The sequence below is a fragment of the Zalophus californianus genome, chromosome 6 (assembly GCF_009762305.2).
Source record: "Zalophus californianus isolate mZalCal1 chromosome 6, mZalCal1.pri.v2, whole genome shotgun sequence".
Classification (NCBI taxonomy): domain Eukaryota; kingdom Metazoa; phylum Chordata; class Mammalia; order Carnivora; family Otariidae; genus Zalophus; species Zalophus californianus.
In genome coordinates, this window is record NC_045600.1 from 63,086,962 (window position 1) to 63,103,343 (window position 16,382).

At 39.6% G+C, this 16,382-nt stretch overlaps 1 protein-coding gene across 1 annotated transcript in view; it reads right to left on the minus strand.

The window, feature by feature from the left end:
• NPAS3 (neuronal PAS domain protein 3) overlaps window positions 1–16,382 on the minus strand; it is an 841,130-nt gene that overhangs the window by 713,509 nt on the left and 111,239 nt on the right. The window contains 1 exon segment of the mRNA XM_035728203.1: window positions 15,694–15,783. Coding sequence (XP_035584096.1) covers window positions 15,694–15,783 — 90 coding nt within the window.

The window sequence follows — 16,382 nt, forward strand, 5'->3', positions numbered from 1 at the left end:
ACTCTTGAAACATTAGCATTCAGTGTATTTCTATTGCAAAGAAATTTCACATTCATTAAGCTGGGTTTTTAATTTAATGGGTACTTGGCATGCACATGATAGGTTTATTGAGATTTCTAAATATAATAAATGATGGGGCGCCAGGGTGGCTCAGTAGGTTAAGCGTCTTCCTCCAGCTCAGGTCATGATCCCAGGGTCCCGGGATTGAGCCCCGCATCGGGCTCCCTGCTCCGCGGGAAGCCTGCTTCTCCCTCTCCCACTCCCCCTGCTTGTGTTCCCTCTCTCGCTGTGTCTCTGTCAAATAAATAAAATCTTTAAAAAAATTGTTTAAAAAAATATAATACGTGATTTCTAACACATTACTTTGCAAGTAGTACTTGCCTAGTTGAGGTTATTTTCTCAATGAAATTTTAAGTTCTTTCCCTTTCTGGGCCAGAGTTTGAGAGGTAGGAGGAGAGGGGTTCCCATCAACTAGTCTAGAACATTACAGTTAAAGCGAAAATATTAATATTTTCCATGATTTTAAAGCAGAATTGAAACACATTTTTAAAAGTGATACCAACATAGAATCCCTTCCCCAGAAAGGGGATAGGATCCTGTAGTTTACGGTTCTAGTCAGCCTAACTACCTTATATTGTACTCCTTATTCAAATGATTTTTCAGAATCAAATTATCTTTTAGTTTATATAGATTTTGTCACTTTTTGGTTCATACAGGTTCAACAGCAACTAACAGTGGCGTTAATCCATGTAATGAAGCAAATTTAAAAGGCTGGATTATACATTTAAAATGTCATAAAATGTCTACCTTTTTTTACTATTGCTCTAGAATAAGGGTAAGAAGGAGATAGGTTTGCATTGGTGATTTTAATGATCTTAATTATGGCACTTAGTTTTCTGAATATTTCTACAGCTGGACATGATTAAAGACTCCACAGAAAGATTTACTAGAAAACGGTAACCTTATGTAAGTGTTTTAGAATGGCCTGTTTGACCACTGAATTAGGTCTCTCCTCAAGACATGTGAACGAACCCACTGTAGTCTCTCTGTATCTTTTAATGACCATGTTAATGTTGACCTAGAAATGTTTGAGACCAGGTGGCTATCTATTTTTATTCAGTCTTATCTAGGTCTTCTTACCAAGTGCCATGAATACTCTTTGATAGGAGCTCAAAATACTAATAATTATAATGGTATTGTTTGAAATGGTGATAAACCACTAATGTACCATGAGATTCAACAGCTGGATCAGAACCTATTAACCAAGGACAGTTTTTCCCATTAGGTGGTATAAATTAAACTTCAAGAAGTAGATCAATGTTGAAATTACAACTTTTTAGCACAAACTAGTAGGATCAAAAATTCACTTTCAGTCTTTGTCTAAATTCCCTACTAAACAATTTCTGGATCTGTATAAAAAATTTAAAAAATTCAAGTTACGTTAAACAAATTATAAATATGCTTTAACATATTCATACCCACAGAGTGGGAAGTCCGTCTGGACCATTCTTTGTGCTTTATCATCCTAAATATTCTGCATTCCCATTGTGCTAAATCATCACCATTTAGCTTACTGGATAGTTGTGACCAGTCCAGCACCGCACGAATGCAGGACCAGGTACAGAACCAAGAATGCAACCTCAGCTTTCCAACCAACAGCCTGATGCTCTGCCCCCCGTGCCGTGTGCTATGATCATGAGTGATGGAGCTGTTCGGACGGCAAGCTACTTTCAAATAATGATCCACAAAGTTAATCAAAAGGGCTTCCCTGTTCAATATTTACCTGTTACTCATTGACAACCACTGTCTACATTGCCATCTAGAATGTACAGAATGGGATCAGCAATACCGAGCTCAAACAGAACCCAAGGGCCTCGCTGAAGTACCAGGTACGACGAAAAGCAGAATTAAGCAGCTCTTCAAACCACCTCTGACACTAAAGACATCCACAGCATCCACAGCAGCAACACACTGCTACTTCCTGGATTTGGAGGCCCAATTAGTTGCTGATAGTAAGAGGGATGAAAGGAAGACTGCCACATGAGAAATAAAAAAAAAAAGGAGATATTATGTATCAAAATATAAACATGGAGGGAAAAATAGTAATTTCCTGTATTGGGGCAAAAAAATAATATTCCCTTCTTGATGTGATCTCCTTGCCTTTATGTACTAGGAAAGTCATATCTATCCTGAAAATTATTTTTCTCATTTTAATACACATTCAACATTTTAAGCTACAAAATAATAAGAAAACATTGATCTTTTTATGTGTTAGGTATTTAAATACTGTTTGCCAGTCTGTCAATCAAATGTACTCATAGGGGATGCTGACCAGCCTCCTGTCCACCTCTAAAAAGAGACAGGTATCAGACTGATCATAATGCAATTCTCTGTTATTTTTAACCATCAGCTAGAAAGCAGGGCTTACTGTGAGACCTTATTATTCACATTTATTATCCAGGCAACCTGGCAGGTTTTGACCATGGGGTTTAAGGAACAAAAGTCACTCCAAATGGTAATCCTCTTTTAACTCATTTTTCTTCAACATTTACTTAGGAATGATGAACACTATCTGAACACTTAGTATGTACCAGGTATTGTTTTAAGTATTCTACATGTATTCATTCATTTACTCCCATAGGAAACCCGAGGAGAGAGATTACTACCAATTCACAGATCAGAAAAATAGGTAACAGAGAAGTTACATAACTTGTTCAAGATCACCCAGCAAATAAATGACTCAAGAAAACCGAGGAGAGAGATTACTACCAATTCACAGATCAGAAAAATAGGTAACAGAGAAGTTACATAACTTGTTCAAGATCACCCAGCAAATAAATGACTCAAGTAGGGTTTGAATCCCTCAGTCTCAATTAGAGCCTGTGTTCTTGTCCACTCTACTGAAGCTGCCCCTAATTCCACCTACTAACAAGGTAAGATGACCACTGGCCTTTAATAAGTACCTTGGAAAGTTTTGTGGATTGATAAATGAATCAATACCTTAAAGGAACTTGCAATCTTACTAAGATATCCACTCATAGACAGACCTGTAGTCTTTTGTCCTCTCACTTGTAAGTTTATAAACTGCTTCCTCTTCCAATGTAAGAGTTCCTAAGAGGTATTTATTTGCATATATACAATTGAATGCTACCACATGTGTGATACAGAGTAAATGATGCATTAGAATCGAATCTCGGATTCAATATTGACTTTCTTCTCTTTATATCTCCTCTCAGTCCACTCCATCAGAAAATCCTGCTGGCTCTTCCTTCAGAATATGTCAGAATCCAAATTCTTCTCACCACCTCTACTTCCACACCTTGCACACTTAAACCGCTCTGATGACCATAATAGTCTCTGAACTGGTCTCCCTGCTTCCACCATGGCCCCCTGAAGCATGAACTCAGCTAGCAGCCAGATCCCATTCCTCTTTCAAGACAAAAATCCTCCCAAGAAGCCATTTCAGGTGGAGTAAATGCCCGAGGCTTTACCTGGCTTGTCAGAGTCCTGTGCGCTGGGCCCCCATTCCCTCTCTGACCTGCCTCCAGCTGCAGTGCTTGTTCTTTCTAACCCACTGCACCAGCCTCCCCGCATTCTTTGAAAGCAATGAAAGCTCTTCAACTTCAGCACCTTTATGGCAGGTGCTCACTCTGCCTGGAGTATTCCCCCCCCCCCAGGGTTATCTGGAGGCCTAACTCCCTCAGTTCCCAGGAGTCTCTACTCAAATATCATCTTTTTAAATGGGGGTTGCACCTCCTTGAAACCATAACTGACCCATCTTCACCCAGTACTCCTAATTCCTTCTTAACCTTCTTGATTTTTATTCCACAGCACTGACCACCACTGAATAGACAGTATGATGTGCATGGTTTGTAACTTTTGCTGTTTACTATCAGTCTCTAATGCCCTATAACTTTCAGGGCAGAGATTCCAGTCTTCGTTCACTGTATGTCCCACACAATAGCTCCTGGTTATAGAAGGTACCCAATAAGTATGTTGAATTAAGAAAAGAGAGAAACCACGGTGGATAATGCTAAAGCACAAAGTCTCTGTGTGTGTGCGTGTGTGTGTGTGTGTGTGTGTGTGTGTGTGTGTGTGTGTTGCACCTCGCAAGATTACACAGATACCATTCATAGATAGGAGCAGAGAGAGTCTGTTGAGAGAGATATTCATTGGGGAGGCGGAGGGCAAACTAGATCCAAGACTGGTGGATCTTGAATACTAAGCTAAGACTGTGACCCCATACAGTAAGATTGAACCACTGAGGCCTTTGAGCAAGGAACTATGTTAGAAAGAGAATTTTAATCTAATAACTATAGGGTGGCCCAAAAAAGGTATTTTTGCCTTCCCTTGCATGGTACTTTGTATACAGTAGGACTCCAGCATTTAACTTCAATTGAAGGAGATAAGAAGACTTAACAGGAGACTGCAACAAGCTAGGCATGAAATAATAATGACTAATAATTTAGGCCAAGGGGATGGGAACAAAAGACAAGTTTTTTTCCACAGGAAATCATGCTACTAACAGGCTATTGGAGACAGGAGAGGCAGAATGAAAGAGGGGTCCAGGAGCGAGCCTGGATGACTACAAAAATGAAGATAAAGCAAAAGAAGGGCAGGGTAGGAGAGGACCATTCCAAGGAAGATGCAGAGCTGTGTTTGGGGCACAGGTGCGTGGTCCCGGAGGGAACCCCAGACTGGGAGGGGAGAGAGGTCACACTCTGCAGGCGGGCCGCGCTACATGGCAGCTGTGTGAGAGTATTCACATCACTTAACCTCTAGGACTCAAGGGGTTTTGTTTGATGTTAGGTTCCTTTTTTCCCCCCACAGAAAAAAGAGATAAAACACTGTTCACTGGGTTGCGGGAAGGATTAATTGGCTATGTCCATAGAAGTGCTTGCGAATTTTTTGGTCATTACATGCTTAAGTTGATGTCAAGCAAATCACAAGAAGAAACCTCGAGCAGTTTGGAAATCTAAAACCCAAATTGGCAAAGAGGTAGTACTGAAGATTAAAAATTTGAGATTCATCCACTTGTGTGTGATAACTGCAGTGCAAGGACAGATGAAATTTCCGAAGGGCAGACCTAGTTGCCCCTATACCGGAGAACGTACAGCTGTGCATACCAAGGACATTCAACAGCTAACATTCAAATACAACAAACTCACCCTCTTCTATATGTAAGGCTTTAATTTCCTCAGGTTCTTGTTCTTTTATGGAACTAGATTTCAGCAGACTACCCTTGAACAGAAAGTGGTTGTGTTTTGTTTTGTTTTGTTTTTTTGTGGACAAGCATCCTGCTCCAACGGGCCACATCATCCAATTGAAAGTGAAGGAACTGCTGGGCCACGATGACGTGAATTGGGGCTGCCATAAACAGTCATCAGATTAAACATTAGCTGCGTAAGTTGAACAACCCACCTAACCTCTGAGCCTTCATTTTCTTGAGTGCCAAATGAGTATATAACCTACTTACTTCAAACATGGTTGTGGGGAGTCAATGACAATGATGTTTAGAGACAACAGAACACCATTGGAATGGTGTTGGAATAAGTTACTTCTCTGAATTCAGCCTCCTCTATCTCACTGCATATAAAAAAACCAGCCAACACACAAGCAGAAATGGTAAAACTCAACCACAACTTCATGGTCAAGAGTTAAAACTTGTTGTCCCCAGAAGGATCAGTTTTGCCTCACAATGGAAGACCTTAGTATCCATGAGTATTTCCTGTGGATGGAAGAATAAATGCAGCTGTATTCATTCTCTCCTCTCTCCACAGCTCCGAGCCTCAAGTTTTGAGGACGCTCTATATCACAACAATCTTTTGTCCGGCAAACTTCTCCTGAAGAGAGCCAATAAAGGTATATGTGGTACAAGTAAACCAAATTTGCCACTAGATTCTTGTACAAATGTATTCTACTTAAAATCCGCTGGCCCAGAATTTTAGTTTTCTAGTCTTCCCTTCCCCAAAACATTTCACAAGTACAGTAAAATTAAAAAAATAAAAATCAGCTTTCTTTATTCCTACCAGTCTCATAAATTTGTTACTAGCTCTTAAAAGCAGCATTCACAAAAGAGGGCAAACAATCTTTCTAGCAGATGAATTTCTCTATCAATTTTACAAGAGCTCAAGAAATACCCCTACCCTCCACTATCCTCCCCACTGGATAGGTCTCCAAACCTCTCCTTTTAAAAACAGGGTGACATGAATGTCGCTGCTTTCACTGTTATTAATTCGAGACTTAGGACACCTGATGAATTTCTCCAGAGGGATGAGAATAAGAGATGTTGCTTCTATTTTCCCCTTTCAGGCCATCAAGCAGTTAGGTAGTCCCTAGAAAGCATGCTCCTTCCCTGGGAGTGAGCAAAGACCTCCCCGTAATTACTGCAAAGGTCTTCTTCACCAGGAAATCCAGACGGTGTCTAAAGCATACAAGACAGGAAGCTCCATGCCTGACTGTGCCAGACACTCGATTTCACTCCTGAAACAGTTTTGTTAGTGGAGTTGAAGAATGGAAAAGGAGCATCATCAAGAAGACCCTGTACCTCCTGGTTTCAAGGCCAAGGTACGCAAGTGGCTCTGATTCACTCTGAGCACCCCTGACACGCAATGGTCAAGAAAACAATGCTGTCGTGAAAACTTAAGTTGGTTGAAATGCAAGTGAGGACAGCTGCTAGTGCAAGAAACCGGACTCTCCCCATTGGTACCTGGGCAAAGAGTGAGGCTCGCTACATAATCTAATACATAAATACTACTGCATTTAGTATTTATTGCAGAGATTCTTTATAACTGGGCTGAGGGGAAGGGAGGGAAGGGCAATTAGGTTTTAAAAAAGATGCAGAGATGGTCCATTTAATCACATCAATCTCAAGCAGTCAATTCCAAAGACTCTTCACACTGCTAAGTGAATCACAAAGGTCTCAAGTTTGACAACGGGGGCGGGGGGGGGGAGGGAGTCACCCAAGAATGCTTTCTTTACATGCTGGCCATGGACCCCAAATCCTCCCAGGACCCCGACTTCTCTCTGCTTTGAGAACTACATCAAAATATCTCAGTGCTCAACACAGTAAATAGAATTCGCTTTATAAGCAACCTTAAGATGATGCAGCAGACGAGGCATGTGTGTGTAAAGTGACCAGAAAACTCCACCTAATCATCCAGCAGTTACTTCTTACAAATGTACATGTTCTGATCTTAAAAAGCTGTTACTATAACTCACCACACCCTTCTCACCATTAGCATCAAACTCTTCCAAAACTATTTCTAAACAATGAAGTACTAGATTAAAAAAAAAATTAGAGGGTAGGGAGGGATTTTTCTGTTGAAAATCTCAATCACTAATGTCACTAATATCACTGGTTCTTGCTGGAGTTCCCTTGTGTTCTGATTTTTTTCTAAGCACAAGAAACAAAGTGATAAAATTTGAGAAAGGAGATACACACTGCAACAGGAAAAAAATGTCACGAAAGGAATTCTCTGCAAAACATGGTTTCTAGAGAGAAGGTGACCATATAGCTTCCTGCTGCCCCTAAATAAGCTGCTTGTATATAAGTTACAACACTTGGCCCCAGAAATTTCCCAGCTAAGACAACTTCAGGATGAATCCACAAGAAATGCCTACATATGTAGATACAGATCTGTCAAACAGGACATGCCTATCAACACAGTTCTATATAATGATCAACACCTAGTTGTGAACCGTGGCTATCTATGGGTGTTACCATTATAAAAGACATTCATGTTTCCCTCTGATTTTGGAACAATTTTCCAAATGTTCCGGAGTGAAATTGTATTGCAGCTTTATTCGAAAATAACAGCTATTCCAAGAGAACACAGAACTAATGTAGGAAACCTCCCCGCGCCCCCATTCACCAACCCAGAGCCATGGCACTGGGGTTAGTCAAAGGAAATTCCCAGATTATCCCAATACAAGTTGATGGGACACACACTGTGCTCTCTAAACTCCAAAGTAACACAAACCCAAACCCAAGGCCATTTACTGAGCAGAGGACAGCAAGCTCCCAGGATCAATAGACGAATGCATTCAAATAAAAGCTCTGAGCAGGGTCAAGTCGAAACCATAATTTCATCCTTTCCTTTTTGGGAAAACTATTAGGAAAAGTATTGTCAATCTATAAATTTATAAAATCTATAAACTAAATCTTTTAAGAGATTAATCCTGCATTTTTTCCTACTGTAAGCACAGTGCTTATATAGTATTATAATCTGCTCAAAAATTAAGTCACAATTCCACACTGTATTTTTCATGAGATTTTCTTAAATTTCCAAAGAATATGAAATTTTCCGTTGTATGAGGTTAATTTACCAGATTCTGAATATTCACTGAAGTTCACAATTACTCCCTTTAATGATGTACTGTACTCTGATTGGTATGAAGATGGAAATTCTTTCGTGAATTTGTATTATATAAAGCCTAGTAATAAGTGGGAGATATAAGACAGAATTCAGGATGTGTTCCTTTAGGAATTCAGTATTGCCATAGCCATAATGGCTTATCCTACTCGAAGTTGTAAGTTTTTTATCTCCATTTTGCAGACCCAAGTTCTTTGATATGAACAGCTGTACCTTAAGTTAGATGAGGAACAAAGTAGTACTCATTCAGGGGGTACTTACTACACGCCAAGCACCATAGTAAGCGTTTTTGTGGTATGGGCCTTAGGCTCTAAGTCAAACAGACTGAGGTTTAATGCAAGGGTCAAACTTTCTGTAAAGGGCCACACAGTAAACATTTGAGACTTGATGGGCCATATGGTCTCTGTCAGCCCTACTCAACCCTGCCACTAACACAAATGCAGTCACAGACAATGTTTAAGTGCACAGGTGTGGTCATGTTCTAATAAAACTTAATTTACAAGAACAGGTAAGGGGACGGGAGAACAGATGTGGGCCAATGAGTGACAGTTCCGTGACGCTAAACTAAATTTCACCTTATCCTACCTTCTTAACCTCAAGTGAGCTGTTTCAGCTCTGTAAGACCCTGTTATCTGTAAAATGGTGGTAATGATACCTAGAACTTCAACTTATTGTGAAGATTTAAAAAAAAAGTCAAGGCATTAACCCACTGATTCTCAAAACAGCTATGAGATAATTTTCATTTTTACCCCCATTTCAGAAGTGAAAAAACAGAAGCATTAAGAGTTAAGTAACTTAGCCACGGTCCCAGATCTAATCCTTATGGGGGGGGGGAATCAAACTCAGATCCATTTCCAGGAGGTTTAACTACCTCTACCAGTTACGAAATAACTATTGTGTGGACTTGTGGATCTCTTAAAATATGTTGCTCACAAAAACTAAAGCATAATTCTTCCACTCTAATGCATAAACAAAGTCCAAAAATTCACTGAAGACACATCTACACGGAACACCCATCAACACACAGAACAAACTGTTCTTCAGGTGAGAATTTACTAAAACCATAGTTGACGTATAATTTTAAGTCTGCTGTATTATTTTTAAGATCTGGGCACAAGCACATTAGCCTCCCTGTCTCTCTCTGAAATCACCGTTAGCGATTTCAACAGCATGCCTGCAAAAAGTTCATTGTCACTCTATTCCTCTCACCTTGACCTTTGCCTTCTCTTCAAGTTTCTAGAGAGTTCTCCTACATACTGCAGGTGTGTCAGTAGCCAAGTTTTAAAAATCAAGGCAGGCACTTCTCTCAAAGTGAAAAGACACATTTGGGTAAAGCCAATTAATACTCTTTCATTTTAAATCATGCCTCCTGTACCTGTCCATTTTGACTCTCCGCCATTAGTTTATCTTGAATTACAAGTGGTCTGGGAGGAGAAAGGCAAATCTGGAGCATGTCAAGCCAGAAAAAGCAGTAAACTTGTAGACAGGTCCTGAACTGGATTTCATACTGGTAGAGTCCTGCAAGATGTTTTTAAGTCAAAAATAACTTCAAACTCACAAACCCTGAACGCACCTCCTCCAAGCAAAGCACACGAAAAGGAGTTTCCCCAACAAAGAGGCTGAGATGGTGGGCAACTTGCAGAGCTGTTCTGACTTGCTGTCCCTGCCACATTCTTTTCCTGAAAGCTCCTCCAGGGCTCTCTCCCAGGATGGCAGTCCACCCCAATGCCTCAGTTTACCCCCTCCTCCAAACTGAAGTCCTGTCACCCTTATCCTGCCTGACATATGCCATTTGTAATTTGCTACACCAGAAATACTGGTCTTTTGGCCCAAATCACGACCTCAAACCCCTGTCCCCCAAATCAAAATCTCTACCATGAAGATCCCAGGGCCCACCTCGACTGTTAAATAATTTAACCCTTTCCTAGGACCACTTCTATTGTTTGCACGCCTCACTGGAAATACCTCCTACACAGAATCCCAATTACCCATTCACATCAGTCTTCTAGGCTTTTGCAGGGCACAGGCTTTCTCAGTCAACTCTAAGTCACTTTATGCAGAATAGCACCTGACCCGTGGGTGAAGATCAAAATATAGTTGTTAAATGAATGAATAAATTAGCTCTTTTTTAAGCTAGCCTGGCATTAGCCCTAAATAATATACTATCCACATTACCAAGATATACCACTTCAAGTCACTTACAGGCAAAATCATTGGTGTGATGCTAAAATTAACTGGGAGAAACCACCAGAAACCATGCTGAGGTCTGAAAGGCATGATGTGGAAATTAGAATTCATTTGGATGTTGAAAGGCTTGAAGCAGTTCTTGCTACCAAGTTCAATGTTTAACATGCAGATTCTATTAGAGCTCTTTATGAAGTTCATTGTATATTTCTTTTCTCACTTCTTTGTTATTTACTGATCCAAACACAACTGGCATAAATCATTCCAATGGTGGGGTTGGGGGGGTGCTGTATAATTGCAATCAATCAATCAGGTTAAACAGCCAGAAGAATTCACTACTGTAGCTGCTAGAGCCTCCTTGACCTTTCCCTCCCCGCCAGCACAGGTGACCATCTATCCCCCCAGCAGCCTGCCTGACAAGGAACCTGTCTTGTTCTCCTTAATTGGGATAACATGTGCAAGTGGTTAGCACTCTGTCTGGCACAACACAGCTGATAAAGACTGGTGAGTTCCTTCTTCACTCATTCTCTTGTCCCCGACCTCATTAATTCCTTCTCTCTTTGGAGTCTGGATTTGCCCATTTCCAAACCCAGGCTTCTTGGCCAAAGCCAGCCTGAACACTATATTGAGCAGGAGAACACCCTCATTCTGGGTTTCTTCTTTTCAGAAAAGGAAGACATCACCTCTCCCTTTCCAGCCCAAGATTTCTCTCTCCAACCCGTCGTGTTGCCTGAAATTATTCCATTGGAGAATAACCCCATTTTTCCTTGAATTCTTTCACTTAGAGTTGTTTATTAAAATGCAAATGGCCCTAAGAAGAGTAACATTATCAGTTAACAACACCTGATGTGCAATGAGGGGTATGGATAAAAATGCCTCGTGGGTAAAGGCCTGGGCACGAAACGCTAACCAGGTATCCAGGTGGCATGAATTTCACGGAGGGAAAGGGGCTTGGACAGAGAGGCAGGAAACAGACAACCTCCACCATTTTGCCAATGGCCCCTTCTCTTTAGGTGATCGCAGTCTTGTGGCCAACACCTTCTCAGTCTCGGCTACACTTAGAGATGAGGCACTCTGGGTGAAAGCCCTTTGTTCAAAATGGGTCCTGCAGGAACTATTGCAACAGCATAGCATGTGCTCACTGAACAGTAGTCCTTTAAGCTGCAGTCTCCACATCCATGTTCTCTAAGTATTAGTGAGATGATTGTTCTTGAACACAGCTACAATAGTGTCAAACCACATAGCCAAACTGTGACAAACTTGGAGGCTACAAAAGGCCTTGCTCAGTTTACTCTTTCCCAGTTACCTTTCGTCACGATGCCATATTAACACAGGTGATTGCCACTGTATTTTGTGGTAAAATCCCATCAATGTCCATGGAAATTCCCTCTCCTCCAAATCAAATATTTTGCCTTTATTTAGAAGTTTAAAGTTATCATAGTTATTATGGAGGCATGTCCTCTTTTTAGACTCTCCACATGTTTATTTTTGTTTGAAAATAGAAAAAAAACAAAATTGTTTTAATTAGAAAGAACTGTGGCATCTCCCAGTCAAATCAATGATTTTACAGATGAATTCACTAAAACCCAGATATAGTTTGCAAACTTAAAGACAGCTTAAAAAGGGGGAAAGGGGTCTGGATTCTCTAAGTTTCGGTACTTACCAAAATCATTGCTTAACAAAAAAAAATCTGTCAAATATTTACAATATGGTTAGTGTTTTTGAAAACCCTGCTTTCCTACCCTTTGCCAAAAAAATTATCACTGATTACAATTTTACATTTTAAGTCGGCAACGTCATAAGCATTTAATGTAAGAAGTTAGAATAACTACCTTTTTAAAATTCTAAATTATAGCTTTTTGATTTAACCACACGTTTTCTTTTCCTGCTTACTTTAAGTTTTCAATATTACTAAAATTGTTTAATAACTCCCAATAACATCTAAATCCCACATAGTGTTGTAAAATGTAGGAAAATTCAGTTATAAAACCATACAACTACCGTTGAAAGGATCAAGAACAGTGATGTCCTGGTAAATATTTAACAACTCATCGGGGACAGGAGGGCACCTGATTTGCAGCATTTTCCAATTTCCATAGTGCAAATACTTTGCCCAATTTCCACTTACTAACATGAGGTCAGGGATCACAGAATGGGAAAGATGTGCATACGATTCTCATGGGCCCATGCAAGTCAGCACCAGCACATTCTGATAGGAGAGACCAGATAGGGAAGCCTTTCCATTCCTCACCATTTCTTTCTTTATAACCCACTGTACCCTCACAATGACGTAACTAACACCCATACATGATTATGTTTATACACTTATCTACTGATTCTATCTTTTTCGGGTGTAACACACAGTAAGAAACATTTTACCTCAGGGCCCACCCCATGGACACACGCATTTTATGTACACTTACACAATCACATACAACAAAAACAGAAGCCTCACAAAACTCACTCTCCTTAAGTGCAATGCACTAAAATTCTCAGTTGTTTTTTTTAATTTTGATCTTGATCCACTAAATTGGACTCCTATCCCACTATTTGGGTAGGGCCGCCCAAACTGAAAACCAAACTGAAAAATAGACTAAGCTCAGTGAAGATAGAATTATATGTTATTAGTCTATATCTATCTCTATGTCTAACAGTAATTATTGAGAACCAGGAAGGTTAAGTAACTGCCCAGTGATGCACCTGCCATCACTGCCAAAAGATCCCCGAAGGCAAGTGGTAATTCATTACATAGAATCAGGATATTCGTGGTTTAAAACTGAAAGCTAGACCACCTTCCAGGACAACCACTCCTTCACCAGAAATTGACAGAAAACTGACCGCATCATTGATGAAACTTTGGTCCTTCAACTACCGTAGCCCTCTGACCAACTCTGTCTACCTAGAAAGACTAGGCAAATCTGAGCAATCACCATTTCCCTATTATTAGCACTCACCCCTCGAGAGCGTTGAAAAAGTACCCATCTTTTGCACAAGAACATTTTCAATCCCGTAGGAATGGGAGCTACATAAATGCAGACTAGTATTATATAAAATATACATACTTCTTTGTAACAAACGTTAACATCAGCTTTCTAATAGCCAGAAGCCAAAGACTAAGTTGAAGAAAGTACCCACTCGGGAAAATAAAATCCGAATCCATGGACTTTTCTCTTCAGTGTGTTGATGCACCACATGCTTTTTTTATAGGTGCTATTAAACGTACACTATAGTTAAGACAGTCCAGATAAGCGTCTTCACAAAATACACAACACCATTAATCATCTCAGTGACAGTGCTCCAATTTAACATCTTGGGGATTTCCTCCCCTTCTTCATCATTTATTTGCCAATATTTCCTTGTTATGAATATCCCCCTAGTGACTTTCCTTCGCAGTCACAGCTGTGTAGCCTACTGTGTCTACCTTGACTACAAATAACACAAATCCTTAAAAAAAAAAAAGAAAGAAAGAAAGAAAGAAAAGAAAATGGAAAAAAAAAAAAAAAGCCAGCCCTTGAGATGATACCTATAGTTCGAAAGGTAGCCTGGCTGTGGGCTGAATTCCCAGTGACCTCGTCCGGGCTCCCAGCTTTAAACTGACAAGCCTCCGCCTCTAAGCGGATAGTAATTTCGGACGCGTGAAATTGCCTTAATTACAAGTGAACAACAGTTGGCTATTGGTCTCCAATTACTTGAATGGTCAACAGTCAACTGCTGCTTTCAGATGGTCCTTAAAGGACCCCCTTCTTATACAGCAAAAGGCTTCTTCAAAGTATCCACGAATCACAACAAAGCCACAGAATCACTAGCAAGTTACAGAAACCTGACCACCAAGAGCCACAATAAGGATGACTCACAGATAACAGGAATTTTTTTAAAATAATAATCAGTAATGTCGCATATAATTACACCAATTCTGATGAAAAGAGTAACACTATCGAGGCAACAGAGTATCAAGAAATAAAGCCAGAGAAAAATAAGTGGCAAAGATACAGAGAAGAGTCCCAGCTCCATCTGGTATCCATTTTGTGTCCCTCTGAGAAAGCAGCCTTCACTGGCCCCAGAATTTGCTGATTGTAAAATGGAAACCATGAAAGAAAATGCTCTACAACCAACTGGAGGAGTAAATGAAAGTAGAACTCACCAGCTTGTATTCAGAAGGGATTTTTAAGGAAAAAGGGTATTTTTTTTTCAATAATGGCACTCCACTACAGAAGAGTCTGAAGACAAAAAACACACCAAAGTATATTTGCAAAGTCTATCTGGAAAGTCTCATGCCTTCAGTGGAACTATGTTTGCCTTACTTTATATTGTCTATAGAATAACTTATTTTAATTAAAGGTTACTGTTGCTTCAATCATTATTCCGTAACTTCTATGGGAAGCACAAATGTTATTCTTTTGGGGAGACTCCAATATAGACTATTGTTTTAAAAAAAACAAAAACTTCCTTCTTAGCAAAAGCAACACAAGTCAAGCTCTGATACATTAAAATGCCTTTCCTTCCCAGAGCAGAGTGTTTACTTCAGTGATAGTAACAACACCTCATTACCAACAGTGCAGATTCTGTTAAGTAATGGACAAAGCAAATGGCAGCAAAGGCAGAGGACTCAACTTCAATTTAACTGTCCTGTAAGGTACATAGTAATTAGCTGCAAAGCTCTGAAATCTTAGCTAGCATGTTAAGTCTGCTACATGACAGTATAATTTGACTTCTTAAAGGATTATGCAAATTACAACTCATCATTCCATTACAGGATTGAAAAAAAGTGACAGCTAATTTATACATAACACACCTTTCAAATCCCTAAGATGCGTAGCACCTGTGCAATGTATTTTGCCGAGATTTTCTTGCATATAAGTACTTGTTTATTGCAATATAAAGAAGCTTACCTAAGAGCTTTAGTATAGTCATTTTTAAAAACTTTTAGACCACAATTTCAAAAGAATAAACATTTTTTTCTGTCTCGATTTCAAAAGCAAATTTTGTTGGTTGTTTTTGTTTGGTTTGTTTGTTTTTTCTTCCCCAGTATATTAGAGAAATATAAGGTTTCAATACAAGAATATTTTTGAATAGCTGGCAACCACAAGCACTGATGCACGAGCCAGAAGGAAGACTCACAAAGATTTCAACATACTTCTGGTAGGTAGATTCACAGTAGATTCCGTCATATCTGTAGATTTTCCTACATTCTGATTGGTTGGGCAGAGGATGCTGGGCAGTTATTCTGTAGAGGCATCAAAAACAGATAGACATGACTAGAGGTTCTCTACAGTCAACCGGAATGCAGGATAACAAGTATGTTGAAATTTAATATATTTTGCTTCTTATGCTTTTGAGCTATATACATAGTTGCAATGTGTACATACATTTTAGAACATCAACTTCCACTTTTAGAAACCTGCAGCAGAGAAAACTTATCATTCTTGATCAGAACACCAAAAAGAGTTTTTTTATCTCAGAGTCATAAAAGTGGAAGAAACGAAAGACATAAGGTCTAAAGCTTAACTCACTCTACAATCCCCATGATTATATTCTGAAGGAAACGTTAAAAACAAATGTCATTAGTGTTTTTGTTACAGGATTGTCATTAATTCAATCATGCATTACGATTGTAGGCAACTGTAAATTAGCTATAAAACCTTAGTAAAGTTAATATATTTTCAGGTTTACTCAATTTATATAGAGTTGGTATGCTACTGACTTCTAAAGGGATATGATACAGCTTTCAGAACTAAACCCAATTAGGGATGAAAACACAAGCGAGACCGTCGGGAGCACAGGTTAGATGTTAACAGGCACCTGAGATGAGCTGATTACAGTGGC